Source organism: Lactuca saligna, chromosome 5, assembly GCF_052625555.1.
Source record: "Lactuca saligna cultivar CGN05327 chromosome 5, ASM5262555v1, whole genome shotgun sequence".
In the NCBI taxonomy this organism is placed as follows: domain Eukaryota; kingdom Viridiplantae; phylum Streptophyta; class Magnoliopsida; order Asterales; family Asteraceae; genus Lactuca; species Lactuca saligna.
Genome location: NC_136421.1, coordinates 65,014,245 through 65,029,578, shown reverse-complemented (window position 1 = coordinate 65,029,578; position 15,334 = coordinate 65,014,245). Strand labels below are relative to the sequence as shown.

Sequence of the window (15,334 nt, the reverse complement as noted above, 5' to 3'; positions counted from 1 at the left end):
TTTTCCCTACTGTAGCTAGCAGCTTTGGGTGTGGAATGGTAAGTCCCGAAATGTTTGTAACATATCCTATGTAATAGTATCTATTAAACGTATTAATGTAGATGTGTTCATGTAAGCGTATCTCTATAAACGTATCAATGTAAACGTATCTCTGTAAGCGTATCTATGTAAACGTATTCATGTAAGCGTATCTATGAAAATGTACTCATGTAAGCATATATATGCAAACACAGTCATGTAACATGTAATGTATTAGTATAGACTCATGAATGAACTGACTCTTGTGTGATTCCTTGTACTTGGAATTGTAAGTAGTATCTCCTAATTATACCTATTATAGTTACTAGTAATGTACGAGTATAACCAGAAGTATACTTTTGCTACTCAAAGGTACTGAACTGACTAATGGAACCTTTATACCTATATATGTATACATGATTAATACTATTTAGACGACATTCAGACGAGCAACCGATACCCTAAGGCCACATCCCAACGAGGAAAAGGAAATAAGGCGAGCTAACCGTCCTAAGTCCTTTAAACATTATTTATATAATTATACATACATGGGCATGCATTTGACAATATAAAAGCGTAAAAGAAGTTTTCTAAAACCTTTGAAAAGTTTAATACTTAGAAACGATGAACTGATGTCAGTTTATAAAACGATTGAAAGAATTTATTTGATAAGACAATTTACGTATAAGGAAAACCTTTGTTTGAAAACACCATTGTAACAGAGTTTGAAAGGAAGCTTACAGTGTGTAAGATATTTTGATAAAGAGTTTTAAACATCTAAAAACATTTAAGAAAGTCATTTGAAGAAATCTATTTGGTAAAACAGTTAATGTATAGTAAATCCATTTGCATGCTAGTTATTAATCACATGTGATTGATATAATAACTAAACACGATTCAACTTGTATCCCCCCCCCCCAATAAAGAATTTATAAACATTTATAAACATTTAAAAGGTTAGCTAAGGGGTATGAACTCACTTAATAGATTGAAGAAAGCGTGACGAAAACCGAGCAGAACTTCTACTCGCGAAAGCGGATTTCTCGGGATTCTCGGGAGCGTAAAACTTCCTTCCAAACATGGATATGAAAACCAGGACTTTGGGATGGCTCTGAGGGTTGAAACGCAGAGCTTCGGCGCGAGAAAGGGAAGAATTGAGCAAAAATGGCCGGCATCCTCGCATTCTATTTATAGAGGCTGAAAGCCTCGCGTATGTTGGGCGTACGCAACGTCAGGGATGACCGCATCCTCGGTCGAGGCATTGGAGCGACGTGGATGAACCGGAGCCAAGCATCCGAGTACGCTGGGCGTAACCTAGATTGGTCCGATGACTCCTCCTTCGGATAATACCGGATTTTAATTAAATTTATATTTTAATTATTTAGTAAACTTCAAAAATTCATATCTTCCTCATACGACCACCGTTTTCGACGTTCTTTATATCCACGCGTAGGTGAAACTACGTTCTACAACTTTCGTTTAGACTCTGTCGGCTAATTTTTAATATTATATTTTTAATAGGTCAGGACAGACAACGTCCGTTAAAGTTCCAAAACTTCTTCATCCGATGTTCGTTTTCGTCAGACTTTTTACCGTTGCGCTACTATTGTTGAGACCTTCGATTGTCATTTAGTTTGTGTTGGCTAAAAGTCTCTCGATCTCTATTTCGAGTTTTTAGCTGTCCACTGTTATATCCGTAACTTAGAAAAATCACAACTTCCTCATACGAAGTCAGATTCGGACGTTCTTTTTATGTACGTTTACGGTTTAATGATATCTAAAACTTTCATTTAGATATCTAAGGCTAAAAATTATTGTATTGAAACTTCGCGTTTTACGTCTATCAGTGTTGCCGGTTTTGCCGAGAATCTTCTGTTGGTCATAACTTCTTCGTTATAACTCGGATTCTAGGGTTCTTTATATGTACGAAAACCTTGATACGATTCCTACTACTTAATTTAACCCAGATCAGATTTTTGGGAAGTTAAATTTTGACCTAGAATTGACTTGCATTCCATCATATTGCCTCAAAATATCGGGTTGTCACAGTATTATGAATGAACCCGGTTCTTCATTGTTGGTTCCTGCTTTTTTAATCCAATCCGACCCTTTGGTTTCATCAAAAATAATGTCTCGACTCACGATTATTTTTTGTGTTACCGGATTAAATAATCGATAAGCTTTTGTACCCGGTTCGGAACCTACATGCACTAGTGGTGTTGATCTTGCATCTAACTTCTTTAGATTAACCGGTTTGACCTTTTGCATGTGCTAGACACCCAAATATTCAAACATTTTCTAAATTCGGTTTTCTTTTATACAACTTTTCGTATGGAGTTGTATCACCAAGGACTCTTGTGTACACTCGATTAATTAGATTTTTAGAGTGATTTACCGCTTCTCCCCATAAGTAGGTTGGAACATGCATTGCCTTAATTATACTTCGTGTCATGTCCATTAGTGTTCGGTTTCTTCGTTCCACAATTCTGTTTTGTTGTGGAGAGTGTGGGGCGGTAAGGTGGCGTTTGACTCCGTTTTGCTCAGAAAAAGAACTAAACTCGAGAGAAGTAAACTCACCTCCTAGATCACTTCTAAACACTTTCAAAGGCTTTCCAATTTCATTCTCCACCAAAACTTTGAATTTTTTGAAGTGTGTAAATGCCTCACTCTTTTCTTTTACGAGATAAACCCACATAAACCGTGAAAAATCATCAATTAGTGTAAAAATATACCGATTTTGACCCTTGGTTGTCGGCATGACCGGACCGCACAAATCACCGTGAACTAGCTCCAATGGTTGTTTTGCTTTGTATGTCGTCATAGTTAGGAATGACTTTCTTGTTTGCTTACCGACCAAGAACGATTCACATAATTGATTCTCATGATCAAATTGAGGTAACCCTTTAACTAAACCCTTGGACATCTTTTTCATCGATTCGAAATTGATGTTCCCAAGTCTTACATGTCATCGCCACGTATCTTTACTTAGTCTCGAATGAAGGTAAATAGGAACTCCAATTTGTAATTTTATTTTATAAAAGCGGTTTGGAGTTCTTTGTACTTTCATTAATAAACAATTATCGACATCATGCATGGTTAAATAGTTATCTTTCATTCTAATATCACACCCGGCTTCGATTGCTTGTCCGAGACTAATAATATTGTTCTTGAGATCCAGTATGTAGTAAATCTCCGTCATCAGCCTTTGTTTACCCCTTTTAGCACCTTTTCCCTTGATTTTTACACACGAATTATCTCCGAATTTAACCCTCCCGGTTATGCCTTCATCAAGTTCGGAGAAGAATGATCGATTTCTCGTCATGTGATTGCTTGCCCCATTATCCAAGTACCACACATAGTTGTCTTGTGAGTCGTATCAGGACGATATCACATTTTCTTCGGCTAAAAATACGGTCTCGTGTAAAAATATGGTCTCATCGGCATCGTCATGTTCGGCAAAATTACTTTCTTGTAATTTTTTAATTCGGTCCGGGCATTTAGACGCGAAGTGGCCTAGTTTATCGCACCAATAACAAATGATTTTTGATCAATCCTTTTTTGTTTTATTTTTATTTGGGTTATTATTGGAATTGGGATGATCAAAATTGGACTTGGTTCCATTATTGGGCTTGCCACCTTGCAAAACCCGATTTACATATTTGGATCCACTTGATCCATTCGATCCATTTGACCCTCCTGCCCCGTTTACTTCCTTCATCCCTTTCCCTTGTGTTATGCGATTGCTTGAACCTCCACTACTTGAAGACTTTGTAAACAACGCCTTCACATGATCTTCTCCGCTACCATCCGCCTCCTTCACCCTCTATTTGTACGCTTTCAACCGCCTGACGATGTCCTCAAACCCGACTGTCTTCAAATTGAGAACCTGCTCAAGTGACGCCACGATATGAAGAAACTTTCTTGGTACGAATTTTAGCAGCTTCTTCACCATCTTTGATTCTTTGATGGTATCTCCCAGTGACGCCGATTGAGAAGCGATTCCTGACAATTTCCCGGCAAAGGAATCAATTGATTCTTTCTCTCACATCAACAATCTGTCGAACTCAGAATTTAGGGTTTGAAGTCGAGCTTATTTCACCCGATCGGCGTTGATCGAGTTCCAGAGGACTTTAGCTGATTCGACATCTCCCAACTGCATAATCAAGGATTCTGGTATTGCTTAGTACAACATTCCGATTGCCATGTAATTTTTTCTTCATTCTCTTCTGTTCCAGGATCAATTACACTCCATGCTTTATGAATTCTGAGCACTACTTTCATCCTTAGTACCCACACGGTATAATTAGTGGAAGTAAGCATCGGACATGCTATTGTGGTTGTCCCAACGTCCTTCACTCTCACCGGAGGAGGCCCTGCACCATCTTCTACGTCTGACATATTGACCTAGCTCATCAATAGGTAAACAACTCGATCTCACAGCTTCTTAACTTAAGCTCTGATACCAATTAATGAAAAGAAAATAAATTGCAAAACAATTTAATCAAAATAGCTCTTTGATTAATGTCAAAACTCAATTGTTTACAATTACTATCTCATACCCTAACACGGCTAAGACAATGTTTATATAGGTTCTAATAACCAACTTGCTATTAGACTGGAATTAGAAAACATGACCAACTTGCCATATTATGATTGCTTGATCTCCAATGTTCTATGTGACTTAGGATTCCAATAGGATTATATTGAACTATTTATATTGCTCCTTAGATAAACTTTTGCTTTGATTTTTAATAAGAAATTTGGTGCTTTCTTTCATATTAATCCAGTTTACGAGTACTTTTGCTCTTTAATTGATGGTTATACTATTAAATTCTACTGCATAAAAGCTTATGAACCAAGGAAAAACATTATGAAAGACTGATATCTACTATCAACATTTTTGTTTGCAACTATTTGTGATAGTTTGATAGTTGATATGTTGACCTGCTTATGTAGTATTCTATCTTAAACCCTTTCCCATAAATCATAATAATGGTTGAATTACGGATATTTGATCATTTGTGGGGAACAACCTAAAAGAGATTGTTGTTTTCGCCTTGCCTATATTGGAATGGGCTAAATATATGTGTGGCCTGAGATGTTATGAAAACCATCATATAATATTGGGGTAATCATGGGGCAACTATATGTACGTTGATTCTCGAAAATAAATTATTATACAAGGGCTGTTTGGGTTTATTTTGCCAATTGCAAGGACACAAAGGGGCTAAAATAACGCTTCCCTCGCTTTCTCTAATCACCTTTTTTTTATCTTCCTTCAAAATTGGGAGTAAAAGTTAAATATGTCATGTTATGAAAAAATCTTTATATATAAAGGGGACAAAATGGGAAATTGGTATTCAAATTTCAATGAGACGTTTTTAGTCAACCAATTAGTGAACAAATTTTGCCGATACAACTGAAAATGACCTTTATACCCTAAAACTGAACAAAACAAGCAGTTTCCAACTAATAGTCATTTGCTGTGGGCCCAAGGAGTACTGGGTCCGTCCGATCCGCCATAAATCCCATCGTTGTAAGATGGACACGTGGAAACGGAGCTCCGATTCCATGGACGACGATCCCCTGGTTAAACACTATATTGGTTACCGTGATCTTGACGTTATTGATCCTCATCGGCGACATGGGACCTCCGCCGCCAGCCACCGTTACTCTTAATCGCTCACCAGGTTCCATAGTCTGCAACACCGAATCGACAGGCAGATTGAGCAATTCAGAGGCCGTCAGTCTCTGATTAGGAACAATGTGGAACCTGAAATTAGAGACGTATGTATGTCCATCTCCAAACACACCGCCGTCGTCGACGGCGAATATCGTCATGCTGTTCAATTGCATCAGCTGCTCGAAGTTTTCTTGTAGTAGGAGAGCGAGCACGGTGTAATCGTTCATGCGGAGGCTAGTCATAGCGTCTTTAAGGAATTCGCGCATGATAGAGATCGTCGACGGCGAGGCGGAGGTCCGCTGCGAAGGGAATGAGAGAGAAGTCATCCGTTCGATCTGGCAGGAAAACGGGGAGAGATGAGCGAGGTAGCCTTGGATTCCGTGGATGATGACGTTACCATCGTTGAAAAGGTCCGGCCGTGTGATCTCGACGCCTCCGACGAATAGCGTAGGCTCATTGGATGGGTTTTGCGGTGTTGATTTTGTGAGAGTGAGACAGAGAGGGGTGGTGGGGGTGGAAGCTAGGGTTTCAATTTTGGTGCCGAAGGTTAAGGATCGGAGGAGGTGGTAAGGGTAGAGGCCGGTGACGGAGTGTTCAAGGAGGAGGAGAGAGGTGGAGCAGTAACGGCAGGAGCGGAGGGATTCGTCGGTGGGGGCGAAAATGGTGGTTAGGTTGGCAGGGGAAGTGGCTGCGACTGAGAGATCATGGAAGCCGAGGGTGTAGAGGAGAGTGGACAAGTTGTATGGCGGTAGTTGTTCTTCTGTCGTTGATGGAGAGAGGTGGGAGTAGGCGGCGGCAGCGGTTGTGGTGGGGAAGATGATGATGATTGAAGGGAGAAGGAAGAGGATTTGGAGAAGAGTCGCCATTGATGAATCTTGGGAGTTGTTATTCTAACAGAAGTAGTCAACTGCTTTTTGAATTTATATCTTAAGCGGTTAAAAATAATATAGAAAACGAATTTTGTAAGAGAAGCGAAATTCCTATATTATCCCTCTTTCGAATCATAATTTAGAGAATTCAAAAGTACAAACGAATATGTTGATATGAGGAAGAAAAATAATTGTTGGAATTATACCCGACCATATTTTTTTCAGAATTTATTTGTAAAAAATATTCATATTTGTAAATTTAAAATATCCAACAATGTATAGAAGTAGTATCATTTTCATTTTTTTCTATTTATTCGTTAAATAACTAAAATTTCAAACTCAAAAAACTGGTTATTTTTTAATCTAAATAGTAGAAACATATTCAAGCAATATCTTCTATAACACTTTTTGTCACAAAAATTCAAACTCAAAATCAATAAAATTTGCACGTTTGGTTTATTTTTGGAGTATAATTGTTTGCTTTCGATCATTTTAATTTTTATGATACTTAAAGTTTCAAATAGATCACGATTTATTTTTATTTTTCATGACACACCTTACTTTAACTACAAATTTCTACTTAAAACATTTATTAAACTATTATACTCCCAAAAAAAAAAAACTACTCTTTATAACAAATCTAATTAAATGACACATATCCCAAAATTCATTCATGCCATATATCATATATCATTTACTTACAAACCTTGAATATCATATCATATATCATTTTTTCACAAACTTTGAATATCATATTGGATGAAGATCAAAGGGAAAAAAAAATCAATTCTGGAAATATACATGCTCCAATGCTTGTCTAGCTGTGATTCTTCCTTTTGGGTCCATGTATAGTAGTTTCTGAAACATCAAGAACAAAAAAATATATATATATAAAAATAAAAATAAATAAAAAGAGTAAAAAAAATAGATTCATTGTGCTTATATAATGGAAAATGTATACTCACATGAAGAAGATCAATTCCAGCTGGTTCAAGACCAGGAACTAATTTCCTCAGATCCTACAAAAAAAAAAAATTATTAATATATTGGAAAATAATTTTTTTAAATAAAAGAAAAAAGAAAAAAAAGGAGTTATTAATGAGAATATTGTTACCTTAGGTTTGCAATGACTATATATATGTAAATACCGATAAATCCTGGAAAATCCGGGCCATGTTTCTTCACTAGGTGTCCCCACGATACTACAAAACAACCAAAATATAAATTTTTTGCATTAAATATATTTATGCGTTTATATAAAAATTTAAAATAAAATCAGAAACCTGAAAATTTTTGCAAGTTGATGAAATTCCGAGGTAGCTGAAAACAGAGGCTTCTGAGTCACCATTTCTGCAAAAATGCATCCAACAGACCAAACATCGATTGCAGTGCTGAATTGTTTATGCTCCACAAGAATTTCAGGAGCCTTGTAACAGAAACCCAATTCCTATAACAAAAAAAATAAATTCTCATGAATAATTAATTCTCATGAATAATTAAAACATATCTACCTCATTTGGATCTTCAGTATTGGAGTTAAACAGCGTCCTAGGCCATACAAAGTCTGTAATCTTCAAAGTGTTTGTTGCAGGATCGATGAACGTATTCGCGGGTTTAATTCCTCCATGAACAATGTCAAAAGAATGATAATAGGATACTGCAAGTAAAATCTGGCGTAAAAGTTCCTGTGAAAAACCACAATAAAGAATAAGCCGTTGAAATGGGGTGGAAATTTAGTTCGGGAACACTTACTTTGATTGTTCGTGGAATCTTCATTACTTTTGGATAAATCCGGATAAAACTTGTGAGATTCGTCTCCATAGATTCGTAAACAAGGACTATACTACTCTGTTCTTGATGATTCACCACATCGATCAGCCTGTAATCCGAGATTGTATCATTAGGTTAAGCGTTTTCGAAGTCTAGGGTTTGTAGAAAAGTACGAAAAGGAAGAGAAAGAGTGTAGGTAGTGTATTTGTATTGTACTTGATAATGTTGGCATGTCTCATTGCTTGTAGCAGGGTTATCTCCTTGATAAGGGAGCCAGGGACACCTTCGTTATCAGGAAACCCTAACTGTTTGAGAGTAACAGTTTGGGATGATAAAAGACACAAGCCTTGAAAGACGCCTTTCTTGATTTTAGCTATTAATTTGTACTACAATTGTATATATGTTCATGTTCCATCGTCAGTGATCATATAACATCAGAAAATCTCGGTATGTCCAATTTCAGATCGGATGTTTACCTTTTCCATTAGAGAGCTCTCAGAAGAATGGATAGAAACTCGAAGTCGAAGGTCTGAAAAGAGATGATCAAATATTACAACTATTCGCACAAAATTCCACCGAGATAAACCTGAATTTTAAAACCTTTGCGAATATCGTCTCAAATGATAACTAATTACGACAAAGAAACATGAATTGAGCCGAATTTTTGGTATAAACTCCAAGAAGATGGTGAAAATGTACTGATATGAAGATAACAATTTATGAATATACAAAGGAGAGAAGAGAAAATTGTGGAAATGGTAATGTGGTTAAGCATCCACGTAAACACGATGAAAGTAAGAGAAAATTGAAGATATATTTCAATGGAGGGAATATGAACTGTATACTTGCGAATTGATGTTGTACTGAATAAGGAAATCGGAACAGATGTGAAGGAAGAAAGAAGAGGAGTACCTGAGATTGACCTGAAGCTCGTGTCTCACAAATTGCGACAAACAGAGGAAAACAGATTTTGCAGGTTAGGAGGGAAGATAGAAGAAGACGAGATACCTCACTTCATTTAATAATTTTACATTTCTTTCTCCCTCTGATTGTGTGTGTAACACTGTAACAGATTGATTTTTAATTTTTATTTTTTTAATATCTGATCACGTTTAATGGCAAAATTGGGTTTGGGCATCAAATTTTCACTTTTTTTTCTTTATAAAACAAAAATTTTACACGAATGTTTTCTGTGTTTGGAAGTATATTTCGTCCTCATGACTAATATTTTTAAGATGTTTTTTTAAGGGAAATTAAGTAATCCAATTCGTATAAACGTTTTTTTTTTTTTTTTTTTTTTTTTATTTATTTATTTATTTATTTATTTATTTTATTTATTTATTTATTTATTTATAAAAATCCTCTTTTTTTTATTTATTATTATTATTATTTTTTTGGTAAAATGATCATTTTGTCCCAAATGAAGCATTCCAGATATAAATCTCAAAGTCCAGAGATAATTTGGAGAGATAAGCCAGGAACCTCATTCTAGAGTTACATTATGTTTATTTAAAAAAAAATGTTTAATTATTGTTTAGTGGTTTAATTATTGTTAAAATTTATATGGTTTTTGACAAAAAAAGAAAAAAAAAGTATTTCAAAAACATACCCTAAAATGTAATTGTATGAAAACCTTTAAATCTATTGCAAAAAATAATAATTATATAAATATTTTTAATTAATAACTTAATGTTCAAATCAACCCTTCTTTGTACCAAGTAATGTAATTGAAAGACAAGTATATTATATCAAACTTGGATCAAGCTGACTAAATGGATTCATCGTCCATGTTACTCCAGTTATATGCATTCGTGCTGATAGGTATCGATACAAATGTCCATTGAGTATCATCTAGCCTATGTTTTATCAATAAGGAAATGCATATCATGATATGCTTCCAATCAACACTTGTATACAATAAAGTTAGTAACCTTACTAAATATGTAGTATGTAATGATTATATATATATATATATATATATATATATATATATATATATATATATATATATATATATATATATATATATGTGTGTGTGTGTGTGTGTGTGTGACAACCCGGAATTACCACCTTGTATACCTAGTCAACTCAACCAATGTTAAAACCATATCCGTTGTCTTCTAACAACGTTTAAGGGTCCGTTTAAGTGTTATAAGCTTGAGGACAACCAAGGTTGAGGTTAGGGATGAAGTATGAAGTCGTAAAGTAGCAAAATCGGGCCATACACCCTCTTGGGAAGAGTGTACGGTTGTACACATGGGTGTGCTGCCGCACACCCGGGGTGGTAGGTAACCCACCCCTATAAATATGAGGAGACCCCTCTCATTCATTCTTTTCTTCCTTTCGTTGCACCCTACTACTTTTTCTCTCTAGAATCTTCATCCAAGAACCCTCCAAAGGCATCAAAAACGTAAGTAATTCATCAATTAGCTCATTATACTTGAAAGATTTCCTTGATTCTTCATATTTTAGGCCTTGTTCTTCATTTTTTGAAGGTGTACGTCCGCACACCTTCATAAGGTGGCCGTACACACCTTAAAGCCCCTCCAAAGTGAGAATTTGGCCTTTATCTTCTAATTGGACACGACCCTAGCCTTGATTCTCTTGAAAAATCGACATTTTGGGCATGGATGAAGAATGTACGGCAGCACCCCCGTTTGTACGACGGCACACACCTCCCAGAACTGTAAACACCCACTTTGATGTTCATATTTGGCCTTAAACATACAAAACCACTAAGTATGGGACCTAGAACACTCCTTGTATGCTTGTAGAACCTTGGAAACACCTCAAAAACACCCCTCATCATGAGTGTATGGCCGTACACTCATGGACCATACACCCATCACCGTACACACCCTTATGGTGGCCATACACCTCCTTCACTTAATCACATAAGGTTTTAACACTTAGTTCAAGTGTTCCCGAGTCCTTAGAGTGGTTTCCTATCATGTCTAGTCATAAAATACCCTAATTTGAATCATATATGTGTCATTACATGTTAAATAGGGTCCAATTGTGTTCGAGGCTTCAGTTGACACTCAGTATCCATACCGATCTTACATTCAAATCCTACGCCAAAACGGTGAGTTCATACCACTACACTTTTTCCGAGTTTTTCATGTTTTCAAGGGGGGAATACAAGCAAAAGTACAAGGAAACTTGTGCTCAAAGCATATTATTTGTTTAATATAGTTATAAGTTTAGTATGCTTTTAACACGGAAAACAGTTTTACCAAACGATAAAAAAATCAACTCGTAGAAATGGTTTTCAAAACTAAGGCAATGAACTTGTGAATCATATCGTAAAATATGTTATTTTATAAAGGGTTCATGCAAACCATATACAGGATTTTTAGAATTATTACTTGTATATTTGTTAGTCTAAAGTTGGAGACACGTCCTTGGTAACACCCCCACAGAATCAGGGTGTAGGATTAGCACTTGTAACTAGAATCTCTTGTAGGAAAGAGCGTGACTGTTGTGTATAGATCTATATGGGACCGACTATCCTGTTGGATTAGTGTCTAAGTCCATAACTATTTTGGTATGTACTTGACCCGATGGTGCATGGTCCTTTTGGGTTGCCTTCACCAAAGCAACTTGATAGGATGAATTATGGAGAGAAAGGATTAAATATAATTTATTAATATATTATGAGAATAATATATTAAAGGAGAAATCATATTGTTTAATTAATATTAGTCAATAATTAATTAGTAATTAGTTTTGTGACTAAAAGAGATTAATTAAACTTAAGGGATTGGAATTGTAATTATAAGATAATTATAATTTGGGCCATGGATTGCCTTATATTATAAGGCGGATGAATTCTATGGGGAAGCCCATATGAAATCGTCCAAGGCCTTGTGGAAAGGGCTCCATGGGTTGCTTAAGGCTTAAGCATCCAATTTAGGGTTTCCTTGTTAGATAACCCTAATAGCCTTACTATATATAAGACCCTTATGACTCAAAAACGTGGCTAATGATCTTTCTAGGGTTTCACACGTTTTTGGGCAGCCTCCATCCTCTCTCCTCCTCCTCCTCTTGCTTATGGTGTTTGTGAACCATTAGAGGAGTGACAATTGTGACTCTAAGCTTTCCAAAGTCAATACAAGGAGGTTTGGGATTGTTATTGCTATATAACAATCAAGGTAACATTATAAACTTATTCTCATGTTAATATGATTATTTGAATGCTAGAATTAGGGTTTATAGTCTTTGATAACTTGCATGTACAATAGAGAAACCTAGATCCAAGCATTAGGGTTTGTATGAGCACTTAGGATGTTCTTAGGACCAAAACCCAACAGTGGTATCAGAGCCTTGATTGGTTTCAATTGTATTGATGCTTGATGTAACTGAAAAACATGTTTTGGCCTCACTGTTCGACCTGACTCGGCGAGTCACTCTTGGACTCGGCGAGTTAGCCCTACTCGTCGAGTTCCAGAGGGTGACTCGGCGAGTCAGTGCGTTAGACAGAGGTAATTTCGGATTTTTTGTTGTTTATCTTTGAGATACTTTCCTTTATCATATTAGATCAATATAAATCCGATTTTATGATATATATGACTATATTCTTGATCTAATTAAAGATAATTATCAATTAATAAGATAATTGTTTCCTTATGTGATAATTGATTGATTATCTTGATTAAATTGATAAATTGTTTTGCAAGAAATCATTAAATAAATCAAATATAGATAATTATGTTATTAATTGTTAATTTTAGATTATTTGTTATTTGATCCTTGTTGTTATGAAAAGTTTCATATTTTCCCCTTTAGGTTTTATAGTTTAAATTTGAACCCAAAAGTTTTGTTCTTTTGAAAATTAAATAGTTGAAACCCTAATGTTTTGAAAAAAAGGGTTCAAAACTTGCCCTCAAGTTTTGGAATTTAAATTTTGATTAATAGTTTAATTGTGATGTATATTTAAATTCTAAACCCTAATGTTTTGAAATATTTCAAAACTTACCCTCACGTTTTGGAATTTAAAAGTTGATTAAAAGGTTTAATTAGGAATGTTAAATTCTAAAACCCTAGTAATGTTTTGAAAAAGTTCAAATCACACCCTTATGGTTTTATTAATTAATTAAGGTGTATAATTAAAAGAGGTTTAATAAATCCATAAAAGTTTAGGTTTACAATTTAATTGAATTAAAAGTATAAATGTTAAATTTGACCACCTAGTATTTTAAAAGTATAAAATACACCCTATACTATATATAACATTAAAAGTCTAACATTATATATATGTATGAGTAAAAGTCAGTCTTACCGTTAGTAGGTCTCATTCACGAAGCTGGTATATAAGGGGTGTTTAAGGAAATTGCCTATAATATGGCGATTGAATGGGTATCCACTCTTACCCACCGCACTCTTGACTAGTGGAGGGTCGTTAGCCGAACGGGTAGGATAGGACGAAACCTTCCTGTAACGCTCGGGTTTCGGGGCTAAGCATTTTTGGACAATGTAATAGTCTAGGTCAACTATTGTAACTCTTTTGATGTAATAAAGATGAAATATTTTAATTCTATGTAAATTATGTGTATTTGTGTGCTTATTACTTTCTTATAAATATATATTTAATAAAGAATAAAAATGAGCGTCAAAATTAAAGTGTGAGATAAGTCCAATATCTCCACATAAAGTTGTAGAATATGTCTCAAGGTTACCGTACATATAAAGAATGCCGAAATCCGAGTTATAACGAAGAAGTTATGGCCCGCCGAAGTTTTACGGCAAAACCGGCATGGCACCAGGAGACGTAAATAGTAAATTTACAATAGAAGACTTTTTAGCCTTAGTGATCTAAAATAAAGTCGTAGAATATGTTAAACCGACAAAATCCATAAAAAGAACGCCCAAATCTGACTTCGTATGAAGAAGTTATGATTTTTCTAAGATTCGGCTTAGCAGTGCACGACCCGAAACTCGAATTTTAGTTCGAGCGGTTTTTCGCTTATGTGACCTAAATGAGAGTTGAATATCTCATTGATAAGAACTCAACGGTAAAAAGACAGACGAAAACGGAGTCCGTATGAAGGAGTTATGAATTCTTCGCGGTCATTTAACAGTCTAAACGTCTCCTACTGTTAAATTTGAGATCGGTCGAGAATTAGCCGATGGAGTCTAAACGAAAGTTGTAGATCATGATTTTACCTACGCGTGGATATAAATAACGTTGAAAACGGAGCTCGTATGCGAAAGTTATGATTTTTCTAAGTTTAAGGCTGATACGCGATAGGGGGTGACGTGGCACCACCAGAATTGGACACGTGGCACCACCAGAAGGTTGCCACATGCACCAAATCGGTGAGTCATGACTCAGAGTCGGCGAGTCCATCAGATTTTCCTCTATAAATAGAGGTGCCGGGTCTAGCCTCTTCCTCACACCTTCAAACCCTTCTTTCTCTCTCTAAACTCTCTCTCTAAGCTCCCTAACCCCCCTAAAAGCCTAGGTAAACCCCCTAGCACTTGAAGGAAGCCCCGAGGCTCCTGGAGTCCCGAGAAAAGAGCCTTTCGGCTCAGGAACGCTGCTCCAGCGAACCTTGGTTTTCTAGAAAACCCGTTGTAAGTGAGCTACGCCTAACCTATCTTTAGTTTAGCTTATGTTTTAATATAGGAATGTTATTAGGTCCTTAAAATAACTATTTGGGCTATTATTATGAGTTATATTAAGTTTTATTAATGCTTATATAATAATAATAATAATAATAATAATAATAATAATAATAATAATAATAATAATAATAATAGTCAGACAATTAATTTGTTGCGGTTATCATTAGACTAAACCCTAGTGGCATCGATACTAGGTTTTATGAAAGGAAAATCGTTGTGAGAGTATCGAAGCGTTGTCCGAGTGCTGAGTCACCACCTTTCAAGTGAGTGCATAGTTACTTTCAGCTTACACATAGATATGAAGTATTTTATATAAATTACGTGCTATGTGTGCATATTATCTGAATACTTGCTATCTATGTTGGAT

At 35.6% G+C, this 15,334-nt stretch overlaps 2 protein-coding genes across 2 annotated transcripts; both read right to left on the bottom strand.

The window, feature by feature from the left end:
- Window positions 1-5,487: 5,487 nt before the first annotated feature.
- On the bottom strand, window positions 5,488-6,567 carry LOC145045372 (uncharacterized). Its single transcript, XM_078993712.1, has one exon. The coding sequence runs from the start codon at window positions 6,565-6,567 to the stop codon at window positions 5,488-5,490; it is 1,080 nt and encodes a 359-aa protein (XP_078849838.1).
- Window positions 6,568-7,236: 669 nt separating this feature from the next.
- Window positions 7,237-9,392, bottom strand: LOC144997987 (cell division control protein 2 homolog). The gene is made up of 9 exons (XM_078957834.1): window positions 9,253-9,392; window positions 8,817-8,869; window positions 8,557-8,726; window positions 8,323-8,449; window positions 8,082-8,255; window positions 7,854-8,017; window positions 7,685-7,772; window positions 7,536-7,589; window positions 7,237-7,428 (listed from the first exon to the last, which is right to left on the bottom strand). The coding sequence occupies exons 2-9, from the start codon at window positions 8,823-8,825 to the stop codon at window positions 7,354-7,356; spliced, it is 861 nt and encodes a 286-aa protein (XP_078813960.1). The 5' UTR covers window positions 8,826-8,869; window positions 9,253-9,392; the 3' UTR covers window positions 7,237-7,353.
- Window positions 9,393-15,334: the final 5,942 nt, after the last annotated feature.